This window comes from Talpa occidentalis, unplaced genomic scaffold, assembly GCF_014898055.3.
Source record: "Talpa occidentalis isolate TD23 unplaced genomic scaffold, MPIMG_talOcc4v2.1 talOcc4.14, whole genome shotgun sequence".
Classification (NCBI taxonomy): Eukaryota; Metazoa; Chordata; class Mammalia; order Eulipotyphla; family Talpidae; genus Talpa; species Talpa occidentalis.
The window spans coordinates 1,761,281-1,774,482 of NW_023601433.1; the positions used below are offsets into that span (position 1 = coordinate 1,761,281).

Sequence of the window (13,202 nt, forward strand, 5' to 3'; positions counted from 1 at the left end):
ACGTCCTAACCAGGGTGTCTGAGCACCCTGAGAGTCCAGGACACCCGGGAAAAGACGGGCCCCAGCTCGCCACCCTGCTGGGCCATGCGGGACCGCGGAGACACGGGGTCCACCAGGAGAGAACACTCAGCCCCTCACGCAGGGTCTCACTGCTAAGAACAGAGGAGACCAGGGATGGCCTTGGAGCACAGTGTGCCCGTGGCTGGGGGTGGGTGTCAAGCCTTTGAGGCTGCGAGACAAACTGTAAGAGCCTCCGCCCTCCGCACTGCGCCAGTCACAGGTGTTCCCACGGGGAACTTCCCACAGTTAGCACACTCGTGCCCTGGGCTCACACACACACACAGTGCGTGATGGACACTAGACACACACAGGGGCGCCCTGGTGTCTTGGGATCAAAGGCGGGGAGAGCCGCCTCAGCCTCACTGCGCGCAGCTGTCTCCAAGACCACACACACGTGTTGCCAGGTAGGAATGCTAGCGCCTCCCCAGCTCTGCAGGGCGCCTCGAGCTGAGCCCCTGGACTCTCGTCAGGACACGGCTCGGCCAGCCCCGCCTGTGCGCCAAGGGGGTGCGGAGGAAGACGACACGAACCAACGGAGACCTCCGTGTCGTTAGATCAGATCGGGGTGGGCTCTGCCTGGGGCTCCTTTACTGCCTAATCTTAACCCTTCTAGTGCTGTTTTGCATGGTCGCCAAGTCCGGTTGCAGACTAGGTGCTCAGCCCAGCCCATCCGGGGGAGAACCGTTGCTGAGCAGACTGGACCCTGGTCGGTGCTGACCCTTGAGGGGCGCGGCCCCAGTGCCGGCCATCTCCCGCTTCGCAGCCATGTCCCCAGGCCGTGTCTGACTGTTAGGGGGAAACGGCTGCCCCTCTCCCTGTCCTATAACATGACCACCACCCTTGCCCACCTGGGCTCCCTGGTCCCACAGGTTCATCCCCGAGGCCTGGTCGGCCTGCAGCGCCACGTGTGGGCCTGGCATCCAGGTGCGAGCGGTCAGGTGCCGAGTGCTCCTCGCCTTCACGCAGACGGAGACTGAGCTGCCGCAGGATGAGTGCAAAGGGCCCCCGCTGCCCACCGAGCGGCCGTGCCTCCTCCAGGCCTGCGACCAGGGCCCCGCCCTCCGCGAGCTGGACAAGCCCCCAGCCCAGGACCGCGAGGCCGCCTACGGCTGGGAGCTGGCTGGCTTCACGCCCTGCACCGCCACGTGTCTGGGAGGTACGGACCCTGGCCAGGCCTCGTGTCCCTCTGGCCCAGGTTCTGCATGACCGAGGGGCGAGGGTGAGTGGCCTGGAGAACACGCCCCACGCCTGATTACATGAGTGTAGGCGTGGAGTCCCCATTAGGATGAGGAGCCAGTGGGGCAGTCAGGTGGCCCATCTGGGTGGAAGCTGGCCCCAGGATTATTTAAGCTCCCAAGATGCAAAGGAAGTGGATGAGCAGGGAGCAGGACACCCCGGGGGGCCTGGGGCTGGCACTGCAGGAGGTAGGAGGGCGAGCATGGGGGAGCCGAGCATGGGGGAGCCGACCTTGGGGGAGCGCCATCTCCCTGCTGGGTGAGGGGTGCCTGCCCCCCTCAAGAGCCTAGGGATGCCGCCCTCCACGCGACGGTGCCTCTGAGTCCTGTAAAGGCAGGACTGACCCACTGGGGCTGGATGCCTGCGAGTGCTGGTCCGTGCTCGGGCGCCGCCCCAGGCCAGCAGCACATCCCGGCCTCCGCAAGGGCCGCTGGCCCTTCTGTCCAGGCAGCACTGCAGGGCCAACACCGCCCCCTAGGCCCAGCTCCGCGGGTGCAGCTGCAGCTCTGGGCGGAGCTGGGGTGGCTGTGGATGCAGGGTTCAGCCCCCGCCCTGGAGAGCAGGGCGCTCAGGAACTGAAAGCACAAGCGGGGTGTCCACGGCATGGGCGCGCCTCCTGCGAGGGGAGGGTGGGTGGGTGTTTGCAGGCAGCATGTCAAGGGGTGAGTCTCCAGGCATAGGGGCTGTGGAAGGCGCCAAGGTGCCCGGCCAAGGAGACGCCCCAGCCCTCCGCGTCCCGTGCTCTCGCACAGGCCGGCAGGACGCCATCGCCGTGTGTGTGCACGCGCAGACCCAGCAGGCCGTCAGCGAGTCCTGGTGCGACGCGGCCCACCGCCCCCCCGCCATGAGCCAGGTGTGCAACACGGAGCCCTGCCCACCCAGGTACGCCCCAGGGCGCCAGTGCCTGCTCTGCCCCGCCGCGCCCTGCTCACCGCTTCCTGGGCCCGCGTCTCCTCTCAAAACCATGTCAGAGCGCACAGGTCACGGCAGAGACAGGGTGGCGTGCAGTAGGCGCACAGCTGCTTACTGAGTGGCTGAGTGATCGCCAGTGGGTGGCCTAGAACCCACACCCCGTTACCACGCATCCTGGGGACCTGCCTGGGGTCCCGAGGAGGGAGAGAGAAGGGGGAGGGTAACGTTGGTTTCCTCGGGTCAGAAAGGCTGAGCTCCCACTGCGTCCGCCCCTTGTCCGGTCCTCGGGGGCCGGGCCCACCCGCAGGGAGGACAGGTGCCCCCTCTGCGCCTGTCCCGAGGCTTGCTGGGGCCAGAGGGTCTCACCCCATCTCTGGGTGTCACAGAGCCCCACGCCCACCTTCCGGTCCTCTCTGTCACCTTTGGGGTCCCAGCTCCCCTGCTGGGGTAAAAACCACTGCCAGAACCTGGTCCCTGCCCCAACCCCTGCCAGACCCTCTCAGCAGCCACGTCGAGCATCTGGTGAGGCTGGTCTGCTGGCCAGCGGGTGGTGACCTGAGTAATGGGGTCGCCCCGTCCTGCCCAAAGGGGGCCGGGGGGCTGTGTGTTCACTGGGGGGTAAGCCATGCATCCGGGACCTCAGGGCCCAGACTTGGTTCGCAGGAGCTACGGCTGTGACGGGGAGGCTGCAATGGTGGGGACGAGAGCCAGGTGGGCCCAGGACCCAGCCCTGCCGCAGTCCCCTTCCGGGCGGCACTGTCCCGGGAGGCCGGGGCCGGGCACAGCTGCTCTGTGAGGTGGCACCGGTTCCTACACTGTGCGTGACTTAGGGGTGCAGGGCCTACTCGGTTAGGGCCCCCCAGCGCCACAGAAGCGCGGCCCTTCCCTCCCGAGGTGGCAGCTCTGCTCCGAGTTCTGCTGGGGTTCCGTGCGGTCCTTCACTGACCTCCGCGCGAACACCGGCCGCCGCTGCCTCTCCATCCTCCCTCAGCGTCACCCCATCCTGGCCGCGCTGTCCCTTTTCTGCTGGCCGCTCCCACTGTGCCAGCGCCCCCTTCATCTGCTTCTCAGCACCTTCAGCCGCCAGCAGCCGCCGGGGCTCCCGGGAGGGACTCAAGGGCGCAGATGCCTGTGGGGGGAGACCCCGCAGCCCAGGGGCTCCGCCTCCTGCTCCCGGCTGGCTTCCGCGGGCCTGGTGTGTCCCTCCCTCGGGGGCCCAGTGCAGCCTGGGTACCTGTGGGCTCTTCTGCCCCGCGGCCTCGCCCACCCCACCGGCCTCGCTCTCCCTCCGGCCTCGCCCGGGGTTGTGTCCCACCCTTCCTTCCCAGCCGGAGCTTCCAGGCAGGGTAACAGAGCAGACGAGAGGCCGGGGCGGCTTTGCCAGATTAAGAGCCTGTGTGCTGTGAAGGGAAATACTCTTCCTCATTTCAAAGCTTCAAATGTAATCAACTTTCAAAGGTTAAGAGTTAGATTGGAAAATCCCAGCAGAGACGAAGTGTCGATGCCAAAATAAAGGTAAGTTTACAAAAATGTTGTAGGTTCTAGAAACCAGTGGGGTAGGAATAACAGGACGGGGGGTTGCATAATATTTTCCATGCAAATATTTACCGCCTCCAAGGGCAATCGCAGTAAAATATCACCCTGGGGGGGACTCCCCACGGAGATGGGCCGCTTCCCCACAGGCCAGCGGATTTGATGCGTGAGCCTGGACACTCCAAGGTGGGAGTTGCGCGTTTATTTGCTCATAGGGGTCACTCCTGGGCCCGTCCCGCAGCTGCGGACCGTCTGCTGTCTGTGGAGTTTTCTTTTTCCAGGAGCTAGCCCGTGGCTTGTGGAGACCTGCGGAGCACAAGGGCCGCCGGGCCAGGCGGGGTGGCCTCTCTGCAGGACTCAGCTTGGGGCGGGGGCTGGGGTGCTGGGTAGGACAGCAGGAGGTGGAGGGAGGGGTCTCCCTAGCAGACCCAGCCCCGTTCTTGAGTGGGAAGCGTCGGGAGTCCGGTCTGTCCCGAGAGTGCCCGCCAGCTGACCGGCGCCTCTGACCGCTCTCCTGGCCGTGCAGGTTCTTAGAATGGCCTCCCTAGTGGTCCCCGAGAAGGTGCGGAGCTGGGTGCTGGGTGGTAAACGAAGGTGTTTGCTCGCTGAGCCCGTGGCCGGGAGGGGCGGTCACCAGGACTGGCTGGTTGGTTACAGCCCATGGCCATCTCTGCTGGTGCCTCAATACAGCCATAGTCTGACTATCTGGCCCCGGGGAGAGGGCACTGGACTCCACCTCCGGCCCAGCTGCAGATCAGAGACACGGTGTCAGCCTGGGGGTGAAATGCCCCCCCAGGACACCCCTAGGGCAGCCCTGGTGCTGGGCTTTTCCCCTCCGGCCCTGAGAGCAGTGACAGCAGGAGTTACACATGAGTGCAGCTGCCAGGTGGTCCTCGCACGTGACCGGGCATCGCTGGTGAGGGGTCACCGGGCAGACGAAAGCGTGGGTGCCCACGGCTGGAGTTTGCTCTGTCTTGGGCCCTCGTGTCTTTGGACAGAAGAGAGTGTGTCCTCCGCCCCTCCATGCTGCTGCGGGCAGCTTCACGGCTTGCTTCCCTGTAGTGGGGACTAGTCGTGTGCACCAGATGCCTGCCCGGAGGAGGCTTCGGGGTGGAAATCTCAGAACTGGGAGGTTGAGAGGGACTCCGGGCCCAGGGCTGTGTAGGACGCTGCTGCCCTCCTGGGCTCGCGGTCATGGCCGGCGGCATTTGCAGAACGGCTCACAAGGCCTTAGGGAAGCCCCAGTCTTCGGCTGGAATAGCGATCCCCATGCCTAGGACAGACTGGAGGACGCAGGACAGACTGACTCGTGCGTCAGCTTCAGTCCCCGGCCCCCCCCAGCGACCTGCCAGCTTCTCACCCTCGAGGCTCTTCTCGCCTGTGGCTTTCCCAGCTCCCAGCTCGTCTTCAGCTCCCCGGGGCCGCTGCACCACTCGCGGGGTCCCTCTCCCCACCGCTCCCACCGGGCGGCTGCAGCCCCGGCTCCGTGTCAGTCCTAGTGCCACGCCCTGGCCCCGTCCCGCCCCGTCCCCGCCCATTGTCTTGGCTCCACCCACTGTCCTTGGCCCCGCCCCATCCTTGGCTCCGCCCACTGGCCTTGGCTCTGCACTGTATTTGGCTCCGCCCACTGTACCTGGCCCCGCCCCACCGTCCTTGGCTCCGCCCGCCATTGTTGGCTCCACCTGCTGTCCTTGGCTCCGCCCTTATCCTTGGCACCACCCACTGCCCTTGGCCCCGCCCCACCAATGTTGGCTCCGCCTGCTGTCCTTGGCTCCGCCCACTGTCCTTGGCCCCGCCCACCGCCATTGGCTCCGCCCACTGTCCTTGGCTCCACCCATTGCCCTTGGCCCCGCCCCACCATTGTTGGCTCCACCTGCTTCCTTGGCTCCGCCCCTGTCCTGGGCTCTCTGCCCCCCCTCCCCCCCCCCCCCCCGCGCTGGGTCAGCCCCATGTCCCCTCGCGGTCAGCCGGGCCGGGCGGCCCGCCGCCCCGTCCCCCACGGCCCAGGGGCACGCGCTGCCGGCCAGCCAGTGCCGGCCCCGCAGGCGGGCCAGGTGGGGCCGCCCCGGGAGGGCTCGCGCGCGGCCGGCCGAGCCCTGGGCAGCGCGGTCCGGCCTCTCCGAGGCCCCGGCTGAGACCCGGTCGTGGGGCTCCCTCGGCGCTCGTTCCGGGGGGCCACGAGAGCGCCCCAACGCGCGGGCGGCTTGGCTCGGGACCGGCCCGCGCCCTCCGGGCGGCCGCGCGTGCGGGGTGCCCCGGCCTCCGGTGCCGCGCAGCGGTGGAGCTGGACGGAGGCCTGGTCAGCACGTGGACTGCGGCCGTGCGCTCATGTCCCGTGTGTGACACGCGTGTGCATGTGCGGGTGTGCGGGTGTGCATGTGCGGGTGCGGGTGTGCGGGTGTGCATGTGCGGGTGTGCATGTGCGGGTGCGCATGTGCGTGTGTGCGTGTGCGGGTGTGCATGTGCGGGTGCGCGTGTGCGTGTGTGCGTGTGCGGGTGTGCATGTGCGGGTGTGCATGTGCGGGTGCGCGGGTGCGGGTGTGCGTGTGCGGGTGTGCATGTGCGGGTGCACGTGTGCGGGTGTGCGTGTGCGGGTGTGCATGCGCGGGTGTGCGCGCAGCCGGTGAACACATCAGGTGTTCCTGGCTGCGCGGTGTGAGCGTGTAGGTGCATGTGCAGCAAGCTCGTTTCCTTTGGTGTATTTTAAATAACGTGGGAATTCACCGGTTTCTTAAAAATTTGTGGCAATTTTCAACTTCAAAATAGTAGGATCAGGGCCTCCCTGGTGACACAAGGGGTTGAGCCCCGCACTATGAAGCAATCCGCAGACTGCAGCTCGAGTGCCCGGCCCACCAGGGAGCAGCCCACATGGCGAGCAGACCCCTCCTGTCGCACCCACTGCTCCCTCGGCAGTGTGTTTCGTCAGTCTGCCTGTTCCGTTCCCCGCTCTGTCTCTGGTGAGTCCTCTCATCCTTCTGCGCCTCTGTACCCCAGCTCTTGTATAAAAATAAATAAACCTTTTTAAAAAATCATGAATGTATTTCTGTATCAATGACAATTGCTGTTTTCTTATTTTAGTGGCTGCTAGAATTGTGCTGTATCAATGGACAATTATTTATTTTACCCTTAATATTAGGCCTGAGACCTTTCCTCCCATTTCGTAGGTTTAATTAATTTTTTTAAAGATTTATTTATTTTTTATACATGCACTGGGTACAGTCAGAAGCACGGGAGGGCGAGAGGATTCACCAGAGCCAGAGCGGGGAGCAGAGCAGGCAGAAGGACCGAAGGACACTGCTGAGGGGAGCAGCGGGCGTGACAGGAGAGGTCTGCGCGCCATGTGGGACCCTCCTCCGGTGGCCGGGGATCAAACCAGCACTGCAGAGGCTGCGGACAGCTTCGCAACCCAGAGCTCAATCGCTGCGCCACCAGGGAGGCCCTTAGGTTTAATTAATTTAAATTCAATTAATATTGGTTGCTTTTACAGACTATGCTGGAGTGTAAACATCTCCTTAAGTACATTTAAGCATTTAAAGATTCTTTCCTGGAGAAACGTCTCTATGGCAAATGTTTCTATGGCTAAAAATTCACTGGACTAGGAATTAAATAGCCACAAAGTCAGAGAGCCGAGACTAGGGCTTCTCTGCCGCCAGCCACCAGCAGTCGGGGAGAGGGGCGGCACCGTCGGGGACGGGGCTCCGCCGTCCTGGGGCGTCCTTTCACGTGTCCGTTTCCTTGTTGGAAACGGAAAATTCAGCAAAAGCAGCTGCTTGCTTTCTTCATTCTTACAGCAGTTTCATGAGAAAACCTGAATTTTCCGAGATCTTATTGGAAAGGAAACACATCTGTGTGCGCGTGTGTTGTAAATTCTATCTTAAAAGAATTTTTTCGGGATATTCCAAATAAGTCCAGGTGCCCTGAAAACTCCCTGGAGTGTGCCTTGTAACACCTGCCGCCCCGATGCCCTGTCCGTCGCGTGCGCAGGCTCTGGCGAGGCGGGCGGGCTGCTGCGAGCCCGGTGGGCAGGGCGGGAGACGCCTCCCTTCCCGCTGGTCCTTCCCGAGCAGGGGACGTCCTTAAACACCCGCGTGTTTCTTCCTGTGTTCCTCCCGCCCGTGATGGGCTGGGCTCCGGGGGGTGAGTCTTGAGCCAGGGGGCCTGAAACTGCAGCGCCCGCGGCCCCGGGGCAGCTCAGCCCCTCGTCTGTCCCTCCAGGTGGCGCACGGGCGCGTGGGGGCCCTGCTCGGCGACCTGTGGCGTGGGAATCCAGAGCCGGGACGTGCTGTGCCTGCACGCTGGGGAGCCCCCCGCCGCCTCCGAGGAGTGCGGAGACGAGAAGCCGCACACCCTGCGAGCCTGCAGCCAGTACGACTGCCCGCCCCGCTGGCACGTGGAGGACTGGCAGCAGGTGGGCCCCGCCCCGGGGGAGAGCCCGCTGCGCCCGCCCCTGCCGCCGACCGCCCCTTCTCTCCGCAGTGCTCCAGGACCTGCGGGGCCGGCACCCAGCGGCGCAGGGTCACCTGCCGGCAGCTGCTGACGGACGGCAGCTCCCTGAGCCTCCCAGACGAGCTTTGCCCAGGCCCCAGGGCCTCGTCCCACAAATCCTGTGCCAGGACTGAGTGCCCGCCTCACCTGAGCCCGGGGAACTGGTCCCAGGTATGCGCCTGGCCTCCGTCTGGCTCGGTCCTTCCTCCAGGTCAGGGCTGGTGCAGGGGCGCGGGCCTGGGTGCAGGGGTCTGGGGCACTGGGCCAGCCTGGGGGTATCCGCTTCCTACTTGTCCGGCCAAGCCTGGGCAGTGATGGCTGCGGGAGAAGCAGCCGCGGCCATGGCAGATGGAGCCAGGAGGTACACCTCAGAGCCACAGCAGGGCCCGGTGCCCCTCGCGCACCCAGGGAGCGCCCGTCGTGAGCGCCGCCTGAAACGCCCTGTCTCTCACGGGCCCTCGAGCACAGAAGAGGCCGCCGTGCTCCCAGGAGCGCGACCCCCGGCGCGCGCTGAGCGTGCAGGGCGCAGCCACCGCGGCAGGTGAAAGAGAACTCGGCGTCATAAAATGAGACAGACGAAGGCGAGAGATGGGAACAGCCCGCAGTGGATGAGCGGGAGCGGGGTGATGACAGCAGGAGTGAAGAGCCGGCGGGTGCAGGGCAGGCCAGAAGCTGGGGGTGCTCACGGTCGAGAGACCCGGGATTGCCGGCGGCTCGGGGAGCACAGCAGACGGATGAAAGCAGGCGGTGGGAGGAGCTGGCAGAGGCGGCCCAGCGAGGGCCCAGCACCGCCCCCGGGAGGGCACACCCTGGCCCCGGTCAGGTCTGCTCTGAGGAGAGGATGGGGCCTCCTGGGGAGGAGTACGGCTCCTGGGGGGCGGGGGCACCGCCTGAGGCGCCTCCCTCCAGTGGAGGCCACGCTGTGTGAACTTAGCCGACACGGGCACGGAGCACCTGCACCCAGAAAAGCCCCCAACAATCGATGACGCATAGAAAGAAACGTAGGAGGGCGGAGAGGAGCTGCCGAGGGGTGAAGGGAGGGGGAGGCAAAAGCCAGAGAGGGAGAGAAGCGCCCTCCACACCATCCACGGCGTGGGCCAGCCTGGTGCCTGGATGCCTGCGTCCCCCCGAGTGCCCGGGGTGGTGCTCCCTCCTGTGTGCTCAGGGTGTGGTGCCCAGGCCGTGCTCCCTTCCAAGTGCCCGTGGCGGGCATGGTGCTCAGGCCGTGCTCCCTCCTGTGTGCCCAGGGCAGTGCTCAGGCCGTGCTTCCTCCCTGCAGTGCTCCGTGAGCTGTGGTGCGGGGACCCAGCGGAGGACACAGGTGTGTCAGAAGCTCACGGCCAAAGGCCGGCGTGTGGCGGTCAGTGAGCTGATGTGCCGGGGGCTCCCGGGGCCCCCGCTGGTGCAGCCCTGCCAGATGCCCGCCTGCCCCGGTAAGTGGGGGCCTCGGTCTGTGGGCAGCCAGTCTATGTTGCAGTGCCTGGGTTCGACCTGGGCTGAGCCAGGCGGGGTGGTGTCAGAGCACTCCCTGCCCTTTAGCTGGAACCAGCTGGGGTAGCCTGTTCCCGACCAGTGGTCCGCTGGCCCTGCAGGATGCGTGAGCCACCCAAAGGGCCCCAGGGGTTCCTCTGGCCAACCAGGGTGCCCCTGAGTTGTCCAGCCAGTGCCCCCAGGGCCTCCCCACAGAGCGCTGTGTCCAGCAACTCGCGTGTTTTCATGCCATCCGTCCACGCCGCAGCCTTTGCTGCTGCAGGCCTGGAAACTGGGCGGTTTGCCCCCCACAGGTCACATCGTGACGCAAGTTTTGATCTCAAATGTTTTAAAAGAGGGAAAAGGCACATCTGTGGAGCCACAGTCTTGGGAGCGCGCTGCAGGGCCGTGTCACCGACACGCCTGTGGGTGTTTCCATCTCTTCCCTCCAGCAGAAGTGAAGCCAGACACAAAGCCCAAACTTGGGGAGCAGGGACCCCAGATCCTCGGTGTCCAGAGGGTTTACATCCAGACGCGGGAGGAGAAGCGCGTCAGCCTGACTGTGGGCAGCAGGGCCTACCTGCTGCCCAACACGTCGCTGGTGGTCAGGTGCCCCGTGAGAAGGTTCCAGAAGTCGCTGATCCGGTGGGAGAAGGACGGCCGCTGCCTGCACAGCTCCGCGCGCCTGGGTGTCACCAGGGCCGGCGCCCTGAGGATCCAGGGGCTAGCGGCCCCCGACACGGGCACGTACCAGTGCGTGGCCGGCCCAGCCCGGGACTCGCTCGTGCTCAAGCTCATCGGCACTGACAACCGGCTTGTGGCGCCGCCAGAGCCCAGCGGGGGCAGCCCGGGGGAACCCCGTCCTGACGCCGATTCTCTGGGGGCCACGTGGCACCAAATGAGGCAGATGTGGAGGAGCAGAAACGAGCTCAACCCGGATGCTGGGCAGGCTGGGCGGCCACCTCTCCTGCGGGCCCTGCTGGGCGGCTGCCCCAGTTCTGCGGAGGCCTCGGCCCCCGGGGGACTCCTGGACATGCAGTTTGAGGCCGCGCTCAAGCAGGGCGCCTACAGCATGGACGCCGCCCAGTTCGACGATCTGATCAGAAACATGAGCCGGCTCCTGGAGACTGGGGAGGTCAGCGACGACCTGGCCTCCCAGCTCATCTACCAACTGGTGGCCAGCCTGGCCCCCGCACCGCCTGCCCGCCTGCCCGAGGGGGACAGCCAGGAAGAAGTGCCGCCCGCCGCCCAGCTGAGGGGCAGTGCCAACAGTGTGCCCCAGAGCCTGCGCAGGGGACACTGGGGCAGCCCGGCCCACAGGCCGAAGGCGCCTGTGCTGAGGCGGTCACGCCAGGGCCCCTCCGTCACCTTCAGCAGGACCGTCCACTCCAGAATTGGAGGCACGGTGTACATCACGGAGGCCACGCGGGTCATCAGCCTCCTGTGCGAGCTGGCCACCCCCAGTGAGGCCACCTACGCCTGGACAAAGGACGGAGCATCGCTGCAGTCCTCCAGGAAGTAAGTCCGCAGAGCAGCCATCCCCACTGCCCCGTCCTTGGGAAGCGCTTCACATTCCTTCTTGCAGTGTTGTCAGCAGGGCTTGCAAGGAGACGCCGGGCGTGCAGCTGTCTGCACGGGCACCGTGTGTCCAGGCACCTGCGTCCTCCCAGGGCCGCCGTGCGGGTCATGCAGCTAGCCCGGCCCACACTGACACAGGGCTTCCCCGTGCCCTCCCAGGCCTCACGTCCAGGCGCTCACGGCGGCCCCATGGTGTGGGGTGGGCCAGCAGCTCTGAGAGGGCCCCGCGTCCAAGGCCAGTGGGAACGAGTGTGCTGGACACCCCCCGGGCGCCGGAGACACACAGACGGTGGCCTCGGAAGGAGGGTGTGGGTGACGTCTGGGCCGCCCGATCTCTGTGTTTGTTGCAAAATCCATCTAATCCAAAGGATAAAGATGAAAACTTTTTGGGATATTGGGACATTTTGACACTATGGAGCCACGGTTGCTTTGCTGTGATTGCTGTGTAATGGCCACGCTCCGTCACTTGGCTCGGACCTGGGCGGAGACACAGCCCCGCATCCGACAGGCTGCGGCCTGCAGGCCCCGGCTCTTGCTGCTTTCATTCCGCGTGGAGGGCTCGGCCGCGCGGTCTGCCTCTAGGGAGCGTTTAAATCAGCAACAAAACAGCAGATGTTAGGTTGTTTTTCAGAACAGAAGGTCCTTAAAAAATGTCAGTTTTATTTTTATCCTGTCTTTCGGGCAGCGGCCTAACTGTGAAATATCACAAGAAATCTCGGTAAAAGTCAGTGCTTTATAATACTAGGCGGTGACATCGAATCAAAAGGTGGGAAGTGTCAGGTGTCCCACGCTGGAGCTCTGCACAGCCCGTGCGGCCCCCGAACCTCCGCCCTCGGACCCTTTTCCACCTGGGAGTGACCGGGCCCGAGACGCTCCAGTAACTGAGCCTGTGGTTCGGGTTTATCGTGTTGGAAATTAAAATGAAGAACCATTCTAAAAACCTGTTTATTCGTCCATTTAAAAAATACAGTCATACGCCCGTGACGTTTCTCACGAATAACAGGACTTTTGCAGAGCGGTATTTCCCAAAACAGCCTCCTGGCACCGTCGCTTCACGCCCGCGAGCGCCGCTTGCAGTCCGGTTTACCCCCAGCGGGCCCCGCCCGTGCCCCTGCGTTGGGTCTGAGCGAGGGGGCAGCAGTTGCAGGTCATGAAGGAAGTGTGGCCTCGTGCACGTGGTCACTGCAAAAGCAGGACGCTCTGGCGGTCGTGGATTTTCTCCCTTCGTCCTGTGCTGCACTGGGCAGGCCGTGGGCTGTGGAAGCCGGGCCGAGGCCTGGGCCTGCTGTGCCTGCACAGCTGAACAGTCTTGGCGCGGCTGGGCTTGCGCTCGAGCGGGGCCACAGCAGCCCGGGAGAATGTGGCTCTTCACTGTCACTGGGACTGTCTGGGTGGAGCTGACGCCCTTCCCGGCGCCAACGCACTCAGCCATGCCGCACAGAAGGCGCCTCTGTCCTGGGCCGCGCCCCGCGCCGGTCAGTGAGGCAGACACTGGGTGGCCACACAACAGGCGGTCAGACTGGACAGAAACCCAGGAACCCCAGGTCCCTCCGGGGGCTCTTGGCCAAGAGGGGCACAGAGAGCGCCGGGGTCTCAGGGCTGCTGGTCTGTGCAGGAAACACGGAAGCCACGTAGGCCAGTCTGGGCTCCCCAGCAGCTCCACGCTGGGCAGGGCATCGGGTTGGGAAGTGCCGACGCCTGGGGGAGGACACCAGCACCCCAGAATTCTGATTTTCTCTCGAAACCTTAGCTTAACATCAGTAACTAGTTGTGTCTATTGTTTTCCTTGACCTGGCCGGCTCATTCTGTTCATTTAAAAAAAACCTGCCATGTACCCAAATCTGTAATCAGGTGTGCGTTCCTGTCACATTGGATTCTGGGACAAAAGTGGCCACTTGGGGGCTTCCCCGGTGGCACAGCGGTTGAGC

At 64.7% G+C, this 13,202-nt stretch overlaps 1 protein-coding gene across 1 annotated transcript in view; it reads left to right on the forward strand.

Moving 5' to 3' along the window:
* ADAMTSL3 (ADAMTS like 3) overlaps positions 1-13,202 on the forward strand; it is a 71,268-nt gene that overhangs the window by 46,275 nt on the left and 11,791 nt on the right. The window contains exons 15-20 of the mRNA XM_037509960.2: positions 930-1,216; positions 2,049-2,178; positions 7,957-8,149; positions 8,218-8,397; positions 9,506-9,659; positions 10,152-11,214. Of these exons, the coding sequence (XP_037365857.2) occupies positions 930-1,216; positions 2,049-2,178; positions 7,957-8,149; positions 8,218-8,397; positions 9,506-9,659; positions 10,152-11,214 (2,007 nt within the window). The remainder of the gene's footprint in view (positions 1-929; positions 1,217-2,048; positions 2,179-7,956; positions 8,150-8,217; positions 8,398-9,505; positions 9,660-10,151; positions 11,215-13,202) is intronic.